The sequence below is a fragment of the Ictidomys tridecemlineatus genome, chromosome 7, assembly GCF_052094955.1.
Source record: "Ictidomys tridecemlineatus isolate mIctTri1 chromosome 7, mIctTri1.hap1, whole genome shotgun sequence".
Taxonomy (NCBI): Eukaryota; Metazoa; Chordata; class Mammalia; order Rodentia; family Sciuridae; genus Ictidomys; species Ictidomys tridecemlineatus.
In genome coordinates, this window is record NC_135483.1 from 186,524,916 (window position 1) to 186,549,918 (window position 25,003).

General features: G+C 39.3%; 1 protein-coding gene across 4 annotated transcripts in view; it reads left to right on the forward strand.

Moving 5' to 3' along the window:
• Nyap2 (neuronal tyrosine-phosphorylated phosphoinositide-3-kinase adaptor 2) overlaps positions 1-25,003 on the forward strand; it is a 246,969-nt gene that overhangs the window by 191,559 nt on the left and 30,407 nt on the right. For all 4 annotated transcript variants that reach the window (XM_021727144.3, XM_021727145.3, XM_078018105.1 and 1 more), the window contains one exon: positions 14,667-14,770. In XM_021727144.3, coding sequence (XP_021582819.1) covers positions 14,667-14,770 — 104 coding nt within the window. The remainder of the gene's footprint in view (positions 1-14,666; positions 14,771-25,003) is intronic.

Genomic DNA, 25,003 nt, shown 5'->3' on the forward strand with positions numbered 1-25,003 from the left:
AGAATGAAAAAAATAACAGATTTTTCTAAATGCTACTGGAGAAAGGGTAGGGTGTTAAAAACAAACCAGCATAATCACACAATTTTTTTTCTCTGGCTCAAGGGAAGATAATTCCAAGAGGATTACTGGAGAATATGATCTGAAACTAGTATGACAAGTAGGAGCCAGGCCAATAAGAGAGGATAGGGGATTTCTTGCAGCTCACAGAAGTGGAGATGAAAATAATATATTTTACTTTGGACCCTAATATTAAATATTTTTATATGTCTGCATGATTTCCAAATTATTCCTCTTTTCTTTTTCTTCATGTGGACTGCCTTTGTTGGGATGCTGTGGCCACAATAATGGTCCTAGTTATTCCCTTTTCCCTGTATTCAGGCCCCTGGAGATGTGCTTTTATAGATCCAATTTCCCATCCATCAAATCTGGGTTGGACTTTTGTCTTGTGTTCACCAATAGAATAAAATGGAGGTAACTGTGCATGAAGTCTGAGCCTCAGCCTCAAGAGAAATGCATGCTTCCATATGCTGTTTTCTGACCCTGCCATCACCATGTGAGAACAAACCAGAGCTAGTCTGTGGAGGATGGGATACCTATGCAAGAAGCCCAGGGTCTCTGACTTTTAACTAGTCAACTTGTGAACGTGGGAGAAAGCACAGCATGGAACAGCAGAGCCACCCACCTGCCTCACAGTGGACTGCAAATGTGCAGGTGCGTCCAGCAAAGAGCAGAAAATGGACAGGTGACCCAGAGCCTCCTTAGTGAAACTAAGGAATATTAAGCCACAGGGTTTGGATGTGAAGGGACAGTAGATAATTGTCAGGGTCTCTTTGAACCTTGCTATCTTCCCCTAACTGAACATTCTTTGTTATTATTATATGACAATACAGGATAATAATGGATAAGTTCAGCATGCTCAATGACAAAAAATTAAAGCAAAAAATGAAAAAGCACCCTCCCACCTTTCCTTTCACCCTCTGACTTCTCAAAGGATTGTGTTTGACCATTGCATTTTCACAGCTTGGATCCTGTGCAGTGATCAGGACTGTGGGTTCTCCATTATATCCTTTTTTATTATGTAATAGAAAAGCAAGCCAGTCTGGTAGAGTTTGGGTGTTCGCAGTAATTTGGACTTCGCTGTAGGATGTTGACTAACTTCCTGCTTGGCTTCACTTCAGCCCCAGGCAGCTGTGGGCTTCGGTGCCTACGACCCTCAAGGCTGCCATTCTATACTGTGGGCTCATGCACCGGAAGCCAATTCTCCACATCTGCTCTGCTTCCCAGTTCTAATTGGGTGCTTGGTTACTTCCTCGGGGAACATTTGCGAGATCTTGCTGCTTGGTTCTGCTCACTGTTTTCTCACTCTAGAGTTTAGCTCTCCCTTTCTGAATTCTACTCGTAAACACATAAAGATTTCTCATTTGGAGAGTCTGTGGAGAGTCGTTTAAGTCATATCCCCCGTGGCCTCACTTGTATTTCTCTGTAGAAAATGGTGACTTCTGCCGGCTGGAGTTTGTGTTCAACAGAGACAGTGTTATTGGTATTTCTCTTGATGCTGGTCATACAGCTTTGAGAAATAACAAGAAAAGGAGAGCTGGGAGTGGGTGAAACATTTTAAATGGTCAGAGAATGTCTTAATAGAATTTGAATGTAAATAAACAGAGTATGAAATGCAAAAGCCTAATTACAAAATAATAGAAGATAATTACTCTCACATCCCAAGCCAAAAACCAGATCAAAGAAGCACAGCTTGCAAAGGAGGGAGATAAAATGAATATTGTTGTCCTTAACTGAACCCTCATTTGAGCCTAGGAAAGTGCTGAGAGGCAAAGAGACAGCTAGATGTTAGAAATGACTTTAGGGGGGTGTGTGTGTGTGTGTGTGTGTGTGTGTGTGTGTGGGTGTGTGTGTGTGTGGGTGTGTGTCTGTTTGTCTGATGTGCACATATGTGGTAAATTTCCATCCTAATGCAGGAGGGACAGAAATGTCTCTAGTGAAAAATCAAGTAATTCACACTTCAACGGAACTCATTGGAAAGCTTGATATTTTTCTAGCAATTTGGGGACAAAATGCGGGGGGTGGGAGGATGCACAAGAGTTTAGGTGAATGACCTAGGTCCACACAACAGAACACTCCTGGGCAAGTAACCATGCAGCTACTGATTGTGGCTTAAAGATGTGGGTACGATGTGTCTCCCCTGGATGGGATTCAGCCATGTAGAGAAACCATGCATCGGCCTAGATTGTGGGGCTGCCTGCAGCTAAGACTCCCAAGAAGAGGCTCAGGGGACCCTACAGGATGCCCAAGAATCAAGGAAAGACAGAACACACAGCCGTAGTTCTCTAGGAAAGAGATGGCCAGTCACCTGGGAGGCCTCCAGGCACACTTGAAAGTGCCCCCAAAAGAGTCTTTCAGTGCCAAATGCCTGGTATAGCCGGAGAGAGGGAGAGATGTCATCTCATGCCACGCCCCCTCAACAACCTTTCCTGGTCCTCCTCCTCCCTCCCTCCTGTTCTGCTGGTGAGAGTAGACACTGTAGAACCTAACTGAGTGCAGAGGGATATGGAAAAGGACATGAGGCAAAAAGAGGGTCCTTTGTGGCAAGAGAGAGGCATTTCCTTGAAGCGGGGCTTGAAATGTTGATCACTCTAAGTAACTGGGCGTTTGAATTAGGACTCTGTAGCACTTTTTGTAAGTTGTAGAAACTGAACGATTTTCAGTTATCAAAGTGAAAGATCCTGAGATGTGGCCTAAGGTTTCTTCAAAAGGTGGTTAAAAAACAAACAACAACAACAAAAAAAACAAGCTCCTCAAAGCTACGTGGAACTCATTTGTGGAGAAAAAAGAATAAGATGGTTTTGTGATTTCATGTAACATTTGTTCCAATGAACAATTAAATATAAAAGATTAAAGAAAACAGATTCTGGCATAATTACAAAAATGGCTCTAAGAACATTTCAAATTATGTTGAACCTGATTATGGGAACTTAAGTTGATCACCTTTGTAGCTTATTTGTGACCCACTCAGAATAATACCTTCCGTGTATAAATCATGCATTATCTTTTAAATACTTTTCTATGTACTGTCATTTGTACTTCACAAAAGTCTGTGCATTAATGGGCTGCTTTCACTGTCTGATCTTTTCAGTGAAAAAAAAAATTGAGACTCAAAAGAAATCAAGTAAATCCCCAGACTCTTTGGTAAATAGTAGTTTCAAACCAAGGAATGGCTTCGGATTTCTGATCCTTTGTACAGCTCTCCTCCTTGGAGTTACTTACATTGGGTTTCCTTTTTTCCACCTGAATTCATGCACCTGAATTCACTCATTCATTCTCCCATTGTATGCAATATAAAACTATCAAGCAAGGAGTATGTGCCAGTGGGGGAAATAGCCATTAATGGCAAAAGTAAAAATGTAGTTAACAGTCTTCGACAAAGGCCACCGAGGAAAGTGGCATAGCCTTTCCTTTAGAGTGTGTTACCTGGCTTTTGAGGACCTGGAGACTAAAATGTCAAGGCAAAGTAGGAGGAAAAGCAATCAATCAAGAGGACAGGAGAGGCGCATGACCCTGCAACGTGAGGATGGACACAATGGAGGGAATATGGAGGGCAGAGGGGAAGCCAAAAGCCTGCCTCTGTGATTTGCGTCTTAGCTAAACAGACAGAAAACTATTTATGGATTGTAAACCCAGGGTTTATGTGATCATATATACAGAGCCAACTAATTTATTATCCTCCTAAACCAAGGGAAACAGAATTATGAAGATAAATTTGCTACCCCAAATAATGTCTTATAAATCCCAAGAAGGATGTTTTCTTTGCTCTTCAGCCCATGGAATTTCTGTTTGCATAACTCATTGAAAGGTACTTATAACTGAGTGTATTAGTGCATCAAAAATTAACGAGCAACCTTGTTCCTCATGTAGTTCTGGTGGTCAAAAACCAACATTCTGTATGCTTTTCTTCTCTTTATTTTTTGGGTGAGGGTTATGAGAGATTGAACTCAGGGGCTCTCAACCACTGAACCACATCCCGAGCCCTATTTTGTATTTTGTTTTGTGACAGAGTCTCACTGAGTTGCTTAGCACCTTGCTGTTGCTGAGGCTAGCTTTGAATTTGAGATCCTTCTGCCTCAGCCTCCTGAGCTGCTGGGATTACAGGTGTGCACCAGTGCATCTGGCTCTGTGTGCTTTTCCTCAGTGAGGTCTTGTTCAGTGCACCTGTGAGAACAGCACCTCCCAGGAGGTGATAAGAGATGACCCCTGCCTTCCAGGAGCTTGTTTTGGCCAATGATTTGAGCAAAGCCATGCAGGGAAGAGCCATTATTGCCTCAATTCAGTAAAACAGGATATTTGGTCTGTTTCCTAGTGGTTTTATAAAACTTTTCTTAATCCATTTATATTCTCATTCCTATTTTTTTCTAGAAAGGCAATTGGTTAGTTATGTGAGCAGTCTGATGTCAAGTAATGTGGTGATACTAAACCTGATGTGTGTGCATGTGTGTGCATGTCTGTGTGTGCACGTAGTGTGCAGCCACTTATGAGCTTTCAGCTAGAGTATTAGTCCACCAGATTTGCAAAGTCAGCTAACTACTTAATGCAATATGCCATGTATCTATCTACATATCTAATGTATAAAATTTGCATACCTATTTATTTCCCTTAAACTAGATTTCTACTAAATACAGCATAGAACATGATATCATATATAGCATAAATACCCTGAACACTGCTAGAAAAAAATTATAACTTGATTAATAACTTCCTTATCATTAGAGACATTCTGAATATCCAGGCTTTGTTGGATTCTATGGAGGAAAAAAAATCAGACATAGACAATTCAGATGATGCAGAAGGTGCCTTTATTCTACTTGTTGCTTAGTAAAAATCTGTCCTGCTTGAGAACCAGGATGACAGTGTGCTTGCTGGCTGAATTTTGACTGTAAAATCTGAAACTTGGGTCTTTTTCTGCTGGACACTTATCTGGCTTCTCCCTGGACTCTGTCTAAGCAGGGCCCTTTCTGACACTGCTCCTGTTGGCATCCATTGACTTATTGGAAATGCCCTGTGAGTACACGGAGCCGACAGTGCTCACAAAGAATGCCCTTCCTGTTTTTGTGAAAAGTCATAGAAGTCATTGCAAAACAGAAGGTTCTGTTTGATTTATGTGAGGCATTTACAGAGTGTGGAAGCTTTGTAATCCCACCAGAATACAAAAAAAAAAAAAAAATAATATTTTTACTGCCACCTTCTGTCTAACACAGGTAGTACACACCCTAACACCAATGTTACACTGACTTGAAGAATAGTTGATGTATTTCTTTTTTTTTTTTTTTCCGTTGACCTATGGGGAACTATGAAAATAATTCATCTTCTATACTTCCCTAATTCTTTAAAGCTTTTTAAAAAATAGTTCATTTAATAAATATCTAATCAATCCTTTTCAGGGATTAGTAGTTATCACATTACTCAGGGGAAATACGGTGGGGAAAGAGATAGGCTCAGCCCCTGTTCTCAAAGAGCATACAGGTGAGTAGAGGAGGAAAGGATCAAGAGCAGGAGGCAGCGTGGAGCATCAGCATTAAACCCTACAGTAAGAAGGCATGGAGGTTTTGGAGAACCTAATGCAGCATGAGAGGGACAGGCTACCACAAGGCAGGCTCTGTAAACTGAGCCAGATGTGCACTTCTGATGAAGCAGTTTGGATGTAAAAGCAAAAGAAAGGTAACATTTACCTTTAAATAGTAAAACAGACCAGACATTTTTTGAGATATTATGTATTGATGGCCACAGTAAAATCTTTGCTTTTATTAATTTATTTAATGCCTACAATAATCTCATGAAGCAGGTTCCTGTATTTCTCCCATTTTACCTGTGAAAAAAACTGAAGCTTTGAGAGATCAAGAAAATTATCCTAGGTCATTCAGCTAGTAAGTTATGAGAGTTTAGCAGACCTTCATGAAAGACAGACCTCTTTCCCAAAAGCTCCAGCAAAAGCATGGAGTGACTTGGACCACATGGCCACCCCTGAGCCAGTCAGTGAGACTAAAGGGATAGAAGTATAGATTGGACAGACCTGTGTCATGTGACCATGTCTGGAACTGGAGCCCAAGTGAGCGCTTAACATAGAACTGTGAATGACTAGTGATACTGTTCTGCAAAGGAGAATTAACTAACTAACTAACTAAATAACTAACTAACTATTCCAGAAAGACAGGAAATGGATTCTGGACAGATAAAAATAATAGGTGACTATTACTCCTTCTTATATTTTATTTCTATATAAATTTCCATATTTTTAATAATTTTCTGCCTAAATATTTACCAACTGTTTTAGAAAATTTTAGTAAATAGCAGTCTTGAGCTATGCATAATTCTACCACCATTGTTGGCAAATAAAAGACAAAAACATAGACTTGAAAGGAGGAGTAAGTAATGACCTTAATAAACTAGCTTGTTTTCAATTAAGAATATCTTTGAGGTCATTTCAATTATCCAACACATTTCATTTATTAGCATCAAAGAATCAGAAATGAACTTGGTGCTTGCTTCTTATAGAGACACAAAGTACCCTGAGAGTTTGGATGACTTCCCTCAGGCTCAAAGGAAGTAATAGGTTTTCTTGGATTTTTCCAGAGATTTTTTTTTTTTTTATAGAGCATTTCCATTTGGTGGTTCTCAAATCCCTTGGAGTTTTCAAAGGTTTTCCATGTTTCTTGTGCTTAAGCATGAAACTTGTCTTTCTTTTTTAAAAAAATTTTGTTTTTAAAATAAGTGACAAATTAATGGGAGAGAGAAGGGAAATTGCATGGAATTGGAAGGAGACCCTCATCGTTATACAAAATTACATATAGGAGGAGGTGAAGGGAAAGGGGGGAAAAACAAGGGAGAGAAATGAAATACAGTAGATGGGGTAGAGAGAGAAGGTGGGAGGGGAGGGGAGGGGAGGAGGGATAGTAGAGGATAGGAAGGGCAGCAGAATACAACAGACAATAGTATGGCAGTATGTAAAAACTTGGAACATGGATGTGTACCCGAGGTGATTCTGCAATCTGTATACGGGGGAAAATGGGAGTTCATAACCCACTTGAATCAAATGTATGAAATATGATATGTCAAGAGCTTTGTAATGTTTTGAACAACTAATAAAAAATTTTGTTTTTAAAATAAGTGACAAATTAATGATATGAAATATGATCTTTTTAAAAAAACTTCATAGAGATACAAAATCCTTATAAAGCTTCAATTTTCTCCCTCTAGTCTCAGGACCCCTTTTATTCTTAAAACCACAAAATAGTCCCCTTTAAATTAAACTCCTTTATGTGAGTTTAATTTAACAATATTTATCATAATAGCAATTAAAATTGAGAATTGAAAAATTAACTATTCATTAAAAAACAATAAAACTATTATATGTTAACATAAATAACATCTTCCCATTAAAAATGAGTATTTTCTGAAACTGTAGCAAATGTTGGGCAGATTGAAGGTGTTTTATATTTGGAAAATTGGAATGCCTCTTCCTTGTTTTAATGAATATAGGTTTAGAATATAGGTTTTCATATCTGCTTTGCATTCAATCTATTATAATGTAGCTTTAGTTAAATATATGAAAAAATCTGGCCACATAAATGTATGGATTTGAAAAGAGAGGAATATTTAAATTTCTTTTTTTTAAAAAACACAGCTATGTATTCTCTTCTTTAATATATTTCCAGAGCTTGATGAGTAGTAGTTTCTTAAAAGTTAGTTGCAAAATTAGCTTCATTTTAATAAACTCATCATTCTCTGTTACATTAAAATTTCCTGGACCATCTTGAATCGTAAAGTGCAATTTTTACCTATTATGATTTATAACATTGTGTATAGAAAATATCAATTTACTAAGTCATGCAGATCTCCATTTGTTGACCTGTTTCATTATAAAAAAAAATCAATACACCACTTTCACTAAATCACTAATGATCTCATAGAAAGACTTTATCAGGATTCTGTGAAACTCACTCAGATAGATGCAAGTTTTTTCAAACTTTCATATTTGTTTGGATCCTCAAGTTTATTATTGCCAACATATACATCAGGTATCTTCCCTGAACCACCTTCATCCATTTTCAAGAAAATACCTGTCAAATACCAAAGTCCGGGGGCAATGTGCATAGTCATGGAACAAGCCTGTGTCACTGATAAAGTGACATCAGCCTTACCCATTGCTTTTGACTTTCAGTATATTTGTGAAGACAGTGAAAGATGCACCTTGCTTTGTACTCTCATAAGGATAGTTTTGACTTCATTCCCTGATCTCCCATGGATCTTAGGGACCTCAGAATATTTTTCATAATTGGGAAAAGCATAGCCACTACTAGAGATCAGAGTGAAGTCCCTGCTGTGGAGGACTCCATCACAGAATCTGAGCTTAGTTTTCTCCCGATCCACACCTACCTCAGTTTATGTCTGTAACAGTTGATTCAAGGCAGCCACGTAAGGGTGATGGCCATTGAAACAGAACATGATAGTGAGTGAGGACCATAAAATGTATAATAACTAGAAACACTTTCTCTCAAGATTTTTGCTCATTAACAAAGTACCAAAACCTATGATATGACAAGGAAATGTCCTTACTGAAATGGCCAGTTTTTATCAAAGTTTATTAGAGGGAAATAGTTTTTAAATTAACAAGTTGAGTGATGTACAGAATTTAAACTTTATACTTCCTTGTTCTTCTTTTGTTATTTAGAAGCAAAACATAACCTTTCTAAATAGTTCAAATGACTTTTTCTGACTTGTTTTCCTAAGGGATGCCCCGTTGTAAGTCTGTTGATTGTACTTTTATGCCATAGCACATATGGAATTTCTGTCACTGTGGTAATATGCACTTGATCCTGAAACAAATCATGATATTTCTTTTAACTTTTATATCTTGACTCATCAATTTGCTCTCTGTAGTGATTTTCAAGATAATTATCATATCTGACTTGTTAAACAGATAAAATACCACATCATATACACATATAAAGTCATTTTTTAATGTGAAGTATTTGTTGAAACTAAAAGCACATTTGTATATTCAGCTAAAGGGATAATGATTCTACGGGTGTTTTAGAAATTATATGTTACTATAAATGAGGCTTTCAAATAATCACATTATTAGTGCTTCACTATACTATGCTGCCTTGTAAGAGGCCAGCTGTGTATTATAGCATCTTGGGCATCCGTGTGTGAAGCAGTGTGATTTACATTCTCTACACAAGAATATGGGTGACAATGACCATGCTAGCCCTTTAGGTCACAATAAGGAATATAAATGGGTACCCCCCAATTTGACATGTGTGATTCTCTTTGTCTTCTGTATGGGACATCTCCTGTAACTCCATATCCATTGGTGGATCACAAGCTACCCACCATGTTGACCCCTATGCAAATTGCACAAGCAACAGTAGCCTGAACTTCTAAAATGTTATCTATAGAATCTTCAAAGGAAGTTTTTACTTTTGTAATGAGAAGAACAGGTGCCTTCTGGTTCATAATTAATGTCTTAGTGGAATGAATGTTTCTTAGGGTAGAAAAGCTCTATATTACACTTATTTCTGGGTATAAATCTCTTGTTCCCAAGAATTACCAATTACTCCGGTATCAATCATTGTTCCATAACCTTCAAGGTTATGGAAGTGTCTGGAAGACACTGGAAGACATTCAAGGTTATGCAAGTGTCTGCTGCTTCCTCAGAGGAAAACTGGAGAATCCTGAAGGGGGGTGGAAGAGAGAGAGAAAGAAAAAGAGAGAAAATTAATATATGTATGTGCACTCCTAGGATAGATTCTTGCATCCTGATGGTTTCCTTTCCTTTCTCAGTGATCATGAAATGATCACAGTAATTATCAGATTAGTTTTATCTTTTCGTCACCATAGTTACAATACCCAGGCCTATCACCTACTCAGGAATCTATAAAAATATGTAACATTGAGAAAAGTATAATTGCATAGAAGTTCTAAAAGAAACTGCTACATTAACATTAATGAAAACTTAAAAACCAGTACAAAATTGATATTTAATTGTTAAATTTAGTATCAAAACAATGCCATTGCATTTGAAAACTTATCTGTAGATTAGATTGTTCAATCTTTAGAGAATTGCTGTGTGAGCATGATTACTGTGTAGATATCATATCAGTTGTGCATTATGGGGGCTCTTTACAGTTCAATAATTACACAGCAAAATTATAAAAATCCATCCAAAGTATACAGGAAAAATTACATTTACTGTGGGGCATGAGGGCATCTTACTCTCTTTGCTATGATGTGTGGTAAAAGCTTTGAAACAAAGTGTTTGGAACCCATGAAAGTTTAAATGTAATCATGGCAAGCCTGGCCCTTGTTCTCAGGTGCCAGTTTATCTCAAATAACATATGGATTGTTTCAAAAAATGCCTTCCCCAGAAGTTGGAGCTTGTATAAGAACACTTGGTATTTTGGGGAGCAGGGAAAAGGTTGCTCTCTTAGTCCCAGGTAATCCCCACAGCATTCAGTAGACTCAGCAGAAAGTCTGAATTGGTGGATCATCATTATCTGTCTTTGCTTGTACACCAAAAAAATATGGATGGTTTTAAAACAATATAGAGAAAAGATATCAAAATTTGACTGATTTGATCCTTTGGTGATAGAAGAAAGTATATCTTCTTTCTTTTTTCTTTTGTGAAAATGCACTAATCTCTTCACAGCTGTGGAGATCCAGTTGTCGAGAACACACACGTGTGCCTTTGCCTTCTGAGAGCAAAGAGAACACTGGTACCCCAAAGGAGAGCAGTGACACCTTGGAGGTCATCTTGTAGTGATGACCAGGGACATAATCAAGGGGAAGATGAGAAATGGTGATCTTAAAAAACAGTAATGAAAAGCAATGGGAGGTTGCATGCACTAAGAGTAAAAAGAAAGATGTAATAAGAAACACAGTCCAGTGACCCCTTACTTAATAAAATAATAATAATAATGAGCCAGGACTGATTTGGAAGTACCTCACGGTCGGTCATTTCTTGATGATTGTTTACTCCAAGGAGTTAGAGTGTGAGTCGCCAGCCCTCTCCTTGTCTTCCTTCCTTCCTCTTCCTCCCTCCCTGTCTCGCTCTCTTCATCTCCCTTTGAATCTACTTCATCTTTCTTGTTCTCTGTCTACTCTTCAGGAAAATTGCACAAGCAACAACAGCCCACACTTCTAAAATGTTATCCATAGAGTCTTCAAAGGAAATTTCTTCTTTTGCAATGAAAACAGGTGTCTGCTACTTCAAAATTAATCTCTTAGTGGAATGAATGTTTCTTGGGGGTAGAAAAGCTCTATTTTACATTTCTTTCTAGGTATAGAGCTTTTGTTTTTGGACTGCAAAAAGCCTTGGCATTTTTTTTTTAAATCAGGATGAAAACAGAGTATTTTGGTGATGTCATACTTGCTCTTTAAGCCTGAGTGAGTACTGTATCACCAAAGGTAAGAAGTGAGTTGGACAATTTAACTTTAATATCACAGGCCTAGAGATCTGTAAGAGGCTTGATTACAGGTAGGATCTACTTTAGGATTTCCAGGACTGTCATGTACAATTAATTTGGTTAAAGAAACCTCAGTCAGAGCAACTTCATAAAGATTCATGTCATCAACACAGGCACATAAATACCATGATAAATTCCGAGTGCCTTTATGTTACAACATTTGAAAGTGACAGAAGAGCCAAAATGAGAGAGATAAAAATTTTTAAAATGCCCCTACTGCACGAAAGCTTTAAGCATCAACCTTATAGTGCATGTGCCTGTATACAAATTTGTACATGATTGTGCATAATTTGTGCATAATTGATGGGAATCACTTCAGTGTCCCTCTGCAGGTGGAGTCATAGCCTGCATGGGTTTGAACATTCCACTATCAGGTGACCTGACTCCAGAGCTAGCCCTACAGGTGACTAGCTAGGGGTTTTCATTGCTATATGTAACTGGTGGCTATTGGTTTCTATTACAGACCTATGTGGGGCTTGCTGAACCTTCACAGAACCCAGACTGAACCTGAAGAGTCAAAACAAGGCCTTTACAGGTCAAGAGGAGATCAAAATTTTGCTTGGATTTTGGAGAGGCTCAGTTTGCACATTGGAGATATCAGTATCCACATTTGAAAGAGTCTGATTAGGTCAGGAAACCTCCACAGGAGCAGTTTATCCTTAGGTACAGATCATACCTTTAGCATAAACTTGGAAAGAGCCTTATAGTAAATAAATATTTGTCATCCTTTCCTAAGAAAAACATTGAATTTTTTCACTTCTTGGGACTGAGTGTGTTAACACAGGAATGGATACATGGACAAATTGGCTCATTATGAAAACTCACCAACCAGGTTTCTGATGAATGGTTCACCTGTTATTTATATAATAAAAGATGATGCCCTAAGGTGTGCAAGGATTTATGCCTTCTATTAAATGGGGATAATTTATAAGTTATGGTGATATTTTATCTATATCATCATAGGATACACCCATTTAATTCTCTCTGCAGCAGGAATTCAATGGTATTTTGAGGAATGGGTGGGCAGATATTTCATCACCATAACAAAACTAAGGAAAGATTTTCTGAAATGGATCTTAGAGGGTGACATCCTCTTGAATGAGGGCCACCAACTTAATAAGCTGGGGAACCAGGCCTGGTTTCCAGGTTTTATATTCTTTGTTACCTGATCTCCTCTATTTGCTTTTAGAAGTAGCATTTATCAAAAGGTAAATTTGGGTATGTTTGGTGACAGAAAAGTGCATAATAATTGACACTTACTATCTGGTTCCTACCAGCAAAAATGCTCAAAACCTTATCAAGTAGTTTAAACCCTGTTATGTGCTAAGGCAATTCATAAGAGAGAGAAAAACAAGATCACCGTGCACTTTACACTGGAAGTGCACCTTGAAGTGGATTTTGGACACCTGTGAGGTCTGGCTTGATAAACGTCTGTGTATTAGAATAGCCTGAGGTGAAGGACGGAAGCAGATCAATGTGGATCCCAAGGGGACCTGGGATGTCTGTGTTCTTGGGAGCAGGGAGCTATGGAAAAGAGGGTGGATGGTACTTGTGAAAATTAGGTGATTTTTAATTTCTTACAATATTAAGTATGGAGCCATAGAAACAATTTTTGAACAAGGTAGGTGTGCTGAAAGTCATCCATGAAATGTGGCATTGTGTCCTCGTTACTTGTGAGCAGAGAGATCCTGGGAACCAGCAAGGAGGTTTCTGGGACATGAGATAAATACAGAAGCTATTGCAAAGAAAAAGACAAACTGTAACAGAACTTACTTTACAGAGAAAGGAAAGGAAAACTGATGATAAGTATTAGAAAACTATTAGAAGATTTGTTCAGAAAAATGGAGGTGGCACTCCTGCTAAACATGGGTAAATCACTAGGGGGATTCAGACGTTGAGAGGAAGCTTTATCTTGGTTTTCCTGGTGAGCATGTGGGTATAACGCCTGTTGTACAGAATACTGAGATCCAAGACCAAGCAAGAGCGCAGGGAGAGGACAGAGCTACCGGAGTCTTTCCCCGACTGGAGAAGGAAAAGACTGGATCAGAAGCCACAGGAGTGCTCTTCTAAAGGGAAAGTGCAGAACAAGGAGGTGAAGCAGGAGACAATGAAAGGAGAGAGGTGAAGTGATGAGAGTTATAGAGAGAAAGGGGAGGAGAAGAGAAGTATAGTACATGTGTGTGTGTACACGTGAGTCTGTTTAGCAGAGGTGAGGAGCGACCTTCCTCTTGTATATGCTGGGTAGTTTTCTCTGAACTTTCCAAGTCATTTTGTTCCATCTTTTTATCTACCATCAACTCGACTCTTCCCCATTACTCTGGGTGATAAAATATTTCACCTATCACTATTTGCTTAGAATCATATATATGCAATAAAATGAATGCATTCTGAAATACGTTTGATTTCTGGATAGGTTGGAAAATAAATCCATGGATCCAGAATCCTTCCTACTTCATATTCTGCCACACAAAACATCACGGAGTTCTTAGAGGATCATTATAAAATGTAAACAAAATAGAAATATGTTAAATAAAAACTTTAACTCATTATAGGAAATATGATGAATGTAGTCATGGAAGTCAAGGGAGGAAGGAAGGGAGGAAGAAAAGGAAGGAAGGAAGGAAGGAAGGAAGGAAGGAAGGAAGGAAGGAAGGAAGGAAGGAAGGAAGGAAGGAAGGAAGGAAGGAGGGAGAGAGGGAGGGAAGGAAGGAAGGAAGGAAAGAGACAGGAAGGCTTTGGAGTGCATGGGTAACATTTTAGAATGTAGGAGTCCTCTGGACCAAAGCTAAAGATGAAGCATCAGAAATAATCAGGTTACTTGCTTTCCCTGTAATGGGTATCACTGCTACGCAATCACTCCACAGAAACTAACCTTAAATGGGATAAAATATGCAAGAGATCAGGCCTGGGCTTCCAGAGATTTGTTCCTTATCTCCCAAGAGCTGATCTGAAGATAAAGTTCCTTTCCGAGTCAATTGTTATGAAGGTGTTTAGTCACCCGCCAATTATTAGCCAACATCAGAGGCTTTCTGCATATTCCCAGAACACTTAGCAAAACCAAAAGGGAGACAGAAAGCCATCCCAACTCTGCAGACATTTCTCAGCTAACCTTTTGTCTTTCCTCCTTGTTTGCAGAACCTAAAGTAAGCTGCAAGTTAGGCCGATCTGCATCCACATCAGGTGTGCCTCCGCCCTCGGCTCCTCCTCTCAGGCAAGCCAGTGACCTGCAACAGAGCCAGGTACCATCATCGTTAGCCAATCGTGATTGACTTCCTGTGATGCAACATGCCAAATGCTTCCCACTTCTGTCTGTCGTGTGTCGCTGTAGACAACTCTTGCATTTGCTTTTATTTTTCTCTGTGTGTATGGGGTGGGGGATGAGTTCTGGCCTTCTGTGTTTTCATCTTAAGAGGAATGTCTTTCTTCTTTGTGACTGGTGAAACTTTCTTTGCTGTTTGTTACCAAATCGTTTTTGTCTCTGGTTTCCATCATTCTGTAATTTAAATGTAGTAAACATGTACTGTATGTATTGGCATAGTGGCTATTCTTTAAAATTCTTTCTCTTTTCCACGTTTTGTGTACTTTTATACTGTCTCTGAAAATTTATCAACATTTGATAAATTTATCTACCTTGTTTTATGTAAATTTCTTTTTAAATGTTTTGTCCACAATATTGCACAGATGTTATCAATGAATTTGTACATATCTTTCAGCTCTTATCTTATTATACTGTAATATTTGTGGAAGTTTACTTTTATTTTTATTTAGCTTGGAGCATGATTGTAAGATACTGTGAATATTGATGTCCTTATAAATATTCATATACCAACTCATTTGCATTGAACACGGCAGCTAGTGGTTCTTCTTTCTTAGGCTCTGGAGACAAATTGACTGACCAGATAATCTAGATACTTATCGAAAGCTGTAGATTAATAAGGCAACCTCCAAATAAATGACTTTTCTTTCCTATACCAACAATATCAGAAATGTTTTCAGAAAGGGAATGTAAGTGCTCATGCATGGTCAATGAGATCTCTATTATCACTTGGAGAACAGAGGCAAAAAATAAAAGCATAAACTAAAACACCATTTCATTCTTAAAGTACAATATGTTGCTCTGAAGTTCATTTGGGTGTGTGGTTACGAATGAGGAATTCAGTATGGGGGAAGCCACTCACATAAATGTCCTGTGTGTAACTCACCCAATAGGAATTCCACACATTGACTTGATTTGTAAGGCGTGATCACTGCCGCAGTGAAGTGCTATTGGTGGGATAATGTCACCCCGGAGTGGGTTCTCCCTGCTTCCCAGGTTCAACCATGAAACTCTTCTGAAACAGTAAATGATGAAACTAATGATGACACCTCCTTGGGAACTGCCCAGTACTGATTAGCAAATTACATATTCATCCATTATTTTAAATGTCAGCTATTTGAAAAGCATAACTACACAGATTAATTGCATTTCTACATGGCGCTTCTTAGAATTTTGTCTGCCTTAAATATGCACAGTAATTTATTTGTGAATGTATGAGGTACCTACAAACCCACGTGCTTCTCTTAAGGGTGTCCCAAGTGGCATTTGGAACTTCTTGTGTCTTAAACAGTAAAATGCCTTTATAACTAAATGTAGCCATCTTAAACACTTCTTTGTTTTTAATTTTTTTGTTTTGCTTTGTTTTGGTACTCCGGATGGAACCCAGGGGTGCTTAACCACTGAGCTACATCCTAGCCTTTTATTTATTTTTTATTAGTTTTATTTAGAGACAGGGTCTTGCTAAGTTGCTGAGGCTGGGTTTGAACTTGCAATCCTCCTGCCTCAGCCTCCCAAGTCACTGGGATCACAGGAGTGTGACACCATGCCTATCTCTTAAACACTTTGAATATAAAGGAAGTTGAAAAGATAAGACAATAAATAAATAATAACATAACCTCACTAAGATAAACTGTTTAATTCCAAAAATGCTGTGTTTACTAATATCTAAAATTTAAAAATATTAGATATAGAGTTTTAGCTAATTGGTGGAAAAATTGCATTAATACAATCCATTTTCCAGGTATTCAATTGCTGCTGTTACATTATTACCCTTAGTATCTCAGAAGTGTTCTGTGTGTTGTGTTTTGTTTTGCCTTTTTGTAATTGACTGTACAGTTGTTTTATCTAAGACCCTTCAGCTCTCCATGCGAGCAGGTTCCAAGAGCAACCTTCCAGAACAGAGGCAAGCACCTGTTTATGCCTCTGCATTATCAGCTCTTTGCTCACCTGATGGGAAGTACTTCATTCTTCAAAATACACCAAGGGAAAACCTCTCACCCTTTTTATATGCTGTTAGATTCTTTATCTATGGAAACTTCTTCTGACACCCAGATCACCAGAGATGGCCGTCAGGGCTCTGAAAGAGAAAATTGCCTTCCAGGCTTCTCTGTGGCTGAGCAACAATGGTAAAACCTTGCTCTGAATTAACCAAAGTCAACCAACATGCCCGAAAGGTCCCGTTTCACTTAATCCCAGTCCCTCAGCCCTAGTCTTGATTCAGCTGTCTTAAGTGGCAGGGAGGCTGACATGGCCCTGTGCTCAGGAATGTGAAGCAAGGGCAAAAGATGTCCAGATGCTTTTTCTGAGAGCAAATGCTCAAATTTTATTCAGGCTTGTGGAGCACATAGCATTATTAAAGACGAAATCATCCTGGTCAGTAATAAAGCAGTTTTCTAACACTAGGATCCCTCATAGTTCTTAAAATCCAGAATTCCTAATAGGACCTATGTAGAATTTTTCCTACGAATCATTGGAAAACAATGTGATCTGTTAAAAAAAAAAATGGAAGCAGTCAACAAACCCCAAACCATTCTGGGAGGGCCTTAGGAATCTGGCCTTAGGAAGACCTCATTCATGGAGTGGTGTTTGCATCCTATTTCTTTTCAGTTTTCTCAGCAAGAAGTGCTTTGTGCTCTCTGAGAGGTGTTACAGGTGGCATTAGGTGTTACAGATGGCATTAAGCATTGCTCCAGCAGAAATGAGCAGAAGTGGCCAAAAGTGACTGACCCCAACCCTCGGCTGCCTGATAGAACTAATAGGACCCACCATTTCCAGAGAGTCTAAGGCCAGTGACAGGTGGCCCACCATCACAGTGGGCGGGAAGAAAGGGGAAGGTAACATTGATGGACTTTGCTACCTGTTTTAGCATCAGGTAACAAGCACAGGTGTGAGATGGATAGAAATATAAAATATTATCTGACTGGGATTTAAAAATAGGTAAGATAAAATAGAAGCTAGGGAAAGAAGTGTGATTTTCAAGTGTTCAGGCTTTTTTCTACAACACATTATTCTGTGAAACCCAGAAAGATGAAAATGAGATTTTCTTCCTTTATACTTCACTCTTGAGCAAATAAACTAGGCATGGGACAATTGAGGACATTTTCTTGGAATTTTAATGCAATGAAACCACTTATTTTGACATTTGCCATTACACAAATCTTTGGGAATTAAACTGAATTTCTCTGCCTTAAAAAGTTAATCTCTTCCTTGTAAAAGTAACAAGTATAAAAGTCGTCTGCTGAACTTGAAGCACCTGTCACGTTCTCCTTTGTTTTCCTCTGTAATAGAGGAGAAAGCCATGTGCTCCAAAGAAAGAGTCAGGAGTGCTTTAGAGACAGCAACTGATGTGCATGCATTTCATCATCCCTGGCTGAGAACGAGGCCCCTGTCTTCAGGGATCCCACTGGGGACAGCACCGTTATCTACAGTCCTCCTGCAGCAGGTGGTGGGGCAGGGCATGTAAAACCAAGCTCTCCTTCAAGAATGGAGCTGCCAGGATGGTTCTCCATGCCAAAGGGCAGCTCTGCCAGGAAAGATGCTCCAGAGGTCTGTTTGCACTCATTTTTCTGGGAAGGAAGGAGATGTGGGCACACCCACCACCATACACAGTCTCACCCCCTGCCACACACACACACACACACACACACACACACACACACACACACGCACTCATGAACACACACACTTCACAAATGGCCCAAAGGTTTGACTGGAATTTCAACTTCTTCCTGAGGCTTGTTTGTCATTTAAGCTGGGTGACCTCTGAGGGTCTTTGATATGGGAGAGAGGAATAAGACCATCTGCTGTTTTGTTTGGAAACACATTTCAAAGTCTGACAGACCCACATCTCTCTAGAAGTACATGCAGAAAGCCTCAGCCTCCGGACTCAAGATCTTTGTGCTGTGGGACCCTGAACCATTATGCCTATGTCCTCACACCCAGGACAGGCCTCGCCCAGCCCCTGCCCTTTCATACTCCAAGACTGTTTTTCAGGTTAGTAGCCCAGGTCCTTCTGATTGCAGCCCTCCAGCCCCTCCATGCTCCTAATGTCACACTTCTGGGGAGTGTCCAGAGCATAATGAGAGCTTCCAGGCTGCCTGTAGGGCCCAGTGGCTCTCTGTTCCCACATGGTCCATAGCTGTCTGCACACCTGCATCTGGCTGGCACTCCTGGATGCTGGAAGAGCACGCTCAGGTAACCCTCCATTACAGTTTGTGTCCAGAGAGTATTTCTAGAGCTGTCTGCATGTTAAAATTATTTTATAGATACTTTGTAAAAGGAAAATAAATAATCCACCCATAGGGTCATGAGATCAGTATACTCAGAGGTGAAGGTGAAGGGCTTAGGATTCCTTGGCAAAGACTGTGCCCAGTCCCAAGGCGCTCCTCCAGTGCCCAGCACGTGTGATGAGCCAGTGGTCCTTTGCTGACTGATTCATTCTCTCCCTCTGTAAATGTCCCTTGAAAAAGTTTCTTCTCCCACAGTCTGATCTTGTCCCTGTTCTTTATTCCTTTTAATGCCTCCAGAGCAGGGATGTTTTGACTTTCCCATAGCCTCTGAAATGCTTTGCCTTACAACATGGAAGACTCCTTACTCTCTCTTAAGGTCTCTGCAAGTTTTGGGCTTCAGCTTTCTGAATTGTGAGGGTATTTGCACATAAAACATGTGCCAGAGCTTCTGGAGCAGGAGGAAGGCTTCAGACAGGGAGACCAAACAGAGCAATATTCCAGGGTGTGAAATGAGGATGCAGAGAAGAAATTCAACCTCAGCCACTCAGTTCCCTGAATCAACCCCACATAATGTCACTTTAAAGACTTTGGCCTCATTTAATATTTCCTTCAATTACATCAGGTAGAAAAACTGAATGAAACCAAAGAGCTATATGGAAGAATCTCCATACTTTCATCTCAATTCTGCTGAAAACTTAAACCTGCTCTGCAAAAATTAAGTTTTAAAAAAATACAAAACCTAAAGGCAGAGAAAAGCTCCAACCACATTTCCTCTGTAGAAGTCTTGGGCAAGAGGTGACCCGTTCGGCCAAGGCTGTGTGTCATGGTGCTCGGCTCGTGCCTAGTAAGCCTAGGACATGTTTTGTGGGGCTTTCTCTGACCAGTTGGGTCCATTTTTACCTATCTCTCACCTAGAAAAGTGCTCAGGTTCTGTGGTGGACACAAAGGAACAGTGTGGAGAAGTGAAAGACCCCAGGAAATGTGGATGGAGGGCACACAAGACCAGCTTTATAAGTGCCTCTTGGCTCTTGCTTGATTCCCCCTGGGGGTCACCTGACATGTATTTCCAAGTATGGAAAAATCCAAGAAGGTACTTGGAAGCCCCCATTCAGTTCACAACACAGGGGCAGTATGGCGTCAAAGAACTATTTATCTGCACCAAATTCAAATTGTAAAGTGTTACATTAACAGATTATGTATAAAAACGATGTTTATGTGTAATAATGAGGATATTTATTGAAGGATGGATCTGTGAAATGAAATGTAGAATAAATTTATATTGCAAATGAGAATGTCAGTGGCTAAGTTGATATATTGCCATGTATTATGGCATCATTACATTAAAATAATGCAAGTATTAAAAAAACCCATCACATTATCTTACACATGGCCTCTAAAATCCTATTTGATTGATTTATAAAATCTGAAGTTTTAGTTTTTGTGAAGCTCTCTATGAGCTATAATTAATGTCATATTTAAAGAAGGAAAATTGTGTTCATACCTTTGAATAGCATAAGTGGCAGCTGAATCCAGTAATATGTGAACTGAAATGTTGGAATTATTTGATATCCATATTCATACAAAAATAACAAGACAGCAGTAACTCAGATTACATTTTATAACTAACTGAAGAGTGGGTTGAGAAATTTGGACATACTCTTTAGCCATTGCATGCTTATGAATGTTAAGTGACAATATGTTAAGTGACAATATCTGGGGACGAAAGTGACAGAGTGTTTGGGGGTCATCTTTTAAAGTCAAGTAGTATCATAACAAGCTTTTCAGTAGCCTTATTATTATTATTTTGAGGTTCAATTTTTTGATTGAACTCAGGGGCATCTGATCACTGAACCACATCCCCAGCCCTACTTTGTATTTTATTTAGAGACAGGGTCTCACAGAGCTGTTTAGTGCCTCGTCATTGCCGAGGCTGGTTTTGAACTCGCAATCCTCCTGCCTCAGCTTCCGTAGCCACTGGGATTACAGGCATGAGTCACTGCACCCGGCCTGCCTCAGTAGCCTTATTATTGACTGGAGTGAAACAAGCTCATCTCAGCCACTTATTCCCCTGGAGTATGAGAGAGAGTTTAATAAACAAGAGAATATTCTCTGAGAAGTCTTGAACCAAAGGACAAAGTGCACACCTCCTTCACCACACAATTGATGTCACTGTTGCTACCCCTTGTGACAACTTAGGGTATTAAAGTGAGGTTACAAGCTTTGTCAGAGTCTATGATCTGAACTACTCAGCTAGATAAAAACCAGTAAAGATTTAGAGAAATTCAAGAATTATTTTCATCTTGACTCCACAAGTTAGTAGCTGTGCGACTGTAAATATGTTGCTCAAATTTTGTTCTCCTTTTTTGTAAAATAGAGGCAGTATTATTTGACTAGTGCTGTTGTTGAGGATTAATGAAATAATACACATATGATAGGTCTAGGCAGACACCACCTCTTAGGAAAATGTTAATTCATTCTTCTTTCTTTTAAAGTCTTTCTTCCAAAAATTCAACTTTCATACTTGCTGAAAATTTTAAGAAGGAGAGTAGTTCTGGTCAGTAATATTCCATAGAAGGTGATCACAGAGGGAATGGTTTGGTGCTTCCCATATTACCAACCCTACAGGTGGTTTGGATGCAAAATAAATATAAATTGGCGACAGGTATCATTTAAGAAATGTCAGATCACTTGTCCTCGGTTACCACTTATGCCCCTATTTGAATTAATGTATGGATAAATGCAGTGGAATTGTTAAAGCTGTGTAGGACACTATTATCTGCATCTGCATTTGAAAGGGTCAGGACAAAAAAAAATTGAGACTATTTATTTATTTCCAATGCCAGAATTTATTTAAAGATTCCTAAGACCACAGTTGCAAGAGTCTTTTTTTTTTTCTTATCCACAACATGAACTTCATGAAATGTATCAATTTAAATCTTGAAAGTGTGGGTCTCTAGATGGGGATGGCCTTTCCAGCTTGGAAAAGCATAGCAATAGATGGGTACATGGCGCCCTCTCCTGTTTGAAGTGAATATTGCAACCAGTGGTTGGCTTTTCAAAATAATCCAAACAAAACTCTGTTTAAGGCAGGGACAATGTTCGTTGTTCGTCTTTTAGATAATTATTTTTAATACTTTTGGGAGGGGGGGATATAATGAATCACATCTAGTGATAGTGATCTCTGAATGCTGTGCATTATTTGTGAACAGATGCAGTCGTTTTCACTAGGATTTATGACATGAATTGTATCACCTGGTCTAGCCTGAGTGTCCACGAGAAGTCATTACCCTTGTTTTGCAGACTGGAAAAAAAAAAAAAAAGGAGCAGAGAAAACTTAATTGACTAAATGGAAGAATTTCTTTTGTTTACCATTCACATCTTTGAAACAAGATTTTTTTCCCCTAAAAGAGCCATTTTTCCAACTAGTGATAAATTCACCTCCAGATTAAATTACAGGTGGATTGAAAATAAAGGTTAACACTATATTAATATTGGCTCACCACTGCACTCATGCCACTAAGAATAATAAATACCTCCACCTGGTGAGTGCCTTACTTAAGAAGCATCAGAGACCTTTAATTTCTCCACCCAGCTCACCTGCTGGATAACTCTTTGTTCTCTATTCTGTGCTTCAAATGAACATTGCTTTCAGGTTGAAAACATCTTCCCAAATGAAACAGATTTCTAAAATAGCATTTTTGGAGAGCTCATTAAGTGCTTGGCACAGTGTTCAGAAGTCTACATTATCAAACTTTATTCTCATGGTACTCTATGACATAGGCATACCATTCCTATGTCACTGACGAGAAAACCGGAGCTAATGGGTTTCTACTGCTTGTTGTGGGTCCCACAGGTGGTCAGTGGCTATGTGCACGTGAGCCATAAGCCCAGGTAGTTCTCTGTACCAAAGCTCTGCCCCATACACAGCTGCCCTGAGTACGCCTGCTTCTCTGAATTTGCTTTCTTCCTATAGTTTCATTCATCCATTTATTTAATCACTCTTTGATTTTTCCAACTTTTGTCTTAGAAAAGTTAGAAAACAAAATATTTTTTTAAATTTTAGGAGAGAATGAATTCCGATGGACTTCTGCTAAGCAGGGTTCCACCTACGAAGAAAATCTCTGAGAATGAGGTGGGACTGGGGGAGGGGGGAAGTAACTCCTGGAGGAAAGCTGAGTGGCACTGGTTGGTTGCACCACACTCTTGAGGACCATGAAGTATGGTTGTGAGAACACAACTGACCCTTTCACATTCTGAAAAGAAAAGACACCCCTCTCTCACAGCTAGACTGTACAGGTTGCTAGATTCGTGGTGTGCATTTACCCAATACCACACAAAGGACAATAATGTATTCACCAGGGTTCTGACTTCTGGGCTTCCATAGCATTCCGTTGAACAGACACTATAAAGTTTGAGAGAAGAGTAACCGTACTGTCAGTTCAAAGCATTTGTTTTCTAAAGCAAATGCTGCATTAGAGCTAGTTAATAATCCCTGGTTGTCAGCTGTTTTGACAGGGATGGTATTTGGTATTTGCAATGTTACATTTAATGACTTCCTTCCTGAAAATCAGGCATTTACTTGAAGGACCAAAAGGTGTCAAGAGTAATCCCTCCTAACCTAATAAACTTTGCATATGAAAGTACTGGAAGCCAACAGAGCCAAAGTTGCTTATCATTCAAGGCATATTTCAGGTAGGACCCCAATCTGTGCTAAGTAATGAAACAGGGATCCCAGGAGAAGTCAGGCACTTACACTCAAAGGTGAGTGAGTATCTTCAGGCTTTGTGAAATTTCCAGGTATTTTGATTTCAACATCTATTTGAAGCAAGATAATGGATATGAAAGTGCATTTTAGAATCGAATGGATAAACGCAAATACTTATTTTGGGTCATTCATGTATTTGACACATGGGCTGTTTTTAACACTTCGTTAGAGCAAATAAGTGCAAATACTCTTGTCTCTAAGAACACAGGCATTGGGGAAATGAGAGGAGCAGAAGAATAGAGAGGAGGATGGAGCCACATAAGCAGCTTTACTGTTTGGGCTTCTTTCTCTTGAATCCAAATGTATTTTACAAGGTGACCATATGCAGTATTGTGACAAACTCAGTGTCTGTCACCCATTTCCCACCTTGCATCTCCAGTGTGGCTGTCTGTTCCCAGATCCATTCTTCTCATCAAGGGGAGTGTGAGTATATGTTAACCACCCCCCTGCACAATTCTATAAGGTCTGCTATTGCCTAGAGAGTGGAAAAGGGCCCTGGCCCTGGGCAGCTCCTCCATCCACCACCTACCTCCAGCTTCTTAGGATGCCTCCTGTCATCCACCATTCTTTCTCACTTTACGGTGACCTAGGGATGCCTCCAGCAATTGCTTCACTCTTCCTTCTTTGGAACTTCTTCCCAAGTGCTGGGTTGCTGGCAAACTGTCACTTATCCTTTTAAGTGTGGGGTCACATGTATTCTGTTGTTAGGCTGTCCCAGTTCTCCCGAGCATAGCTTCCTTCTTCTTTGTCTCTCCACTGTAATTACCAAACACAGCCATAAATAACACTATTTTTGAACCACAGAGGAACACTGTAGAGAGATAATACCTATGTTCTGTTATGGAAAAGAATTCTGAAAAGAGTCAAGTAAATTCCTTTGCTATCAGAGTTTCTACCTGGCAGATGCGCTGTGAAACAGAGAGAGGGAGAGATGATTATTGCATATTTCTCCAATACATTTGATCATGGATCTGTTTTTTCATTTTTGAAAATTTGTTTTGATTCCAAAAATCTACCTTATGGTTGTTTGCATTAGAATGTAGGCTTCCTGAGGGCTGGGAATGTATATTTTCCACTTGGAAACTTCTAGTTGTTCCAATAGATATTGAATGAAAAAATAAATTAACGTTAAGGGTGGAACAGACACGCATATTATCGTAAA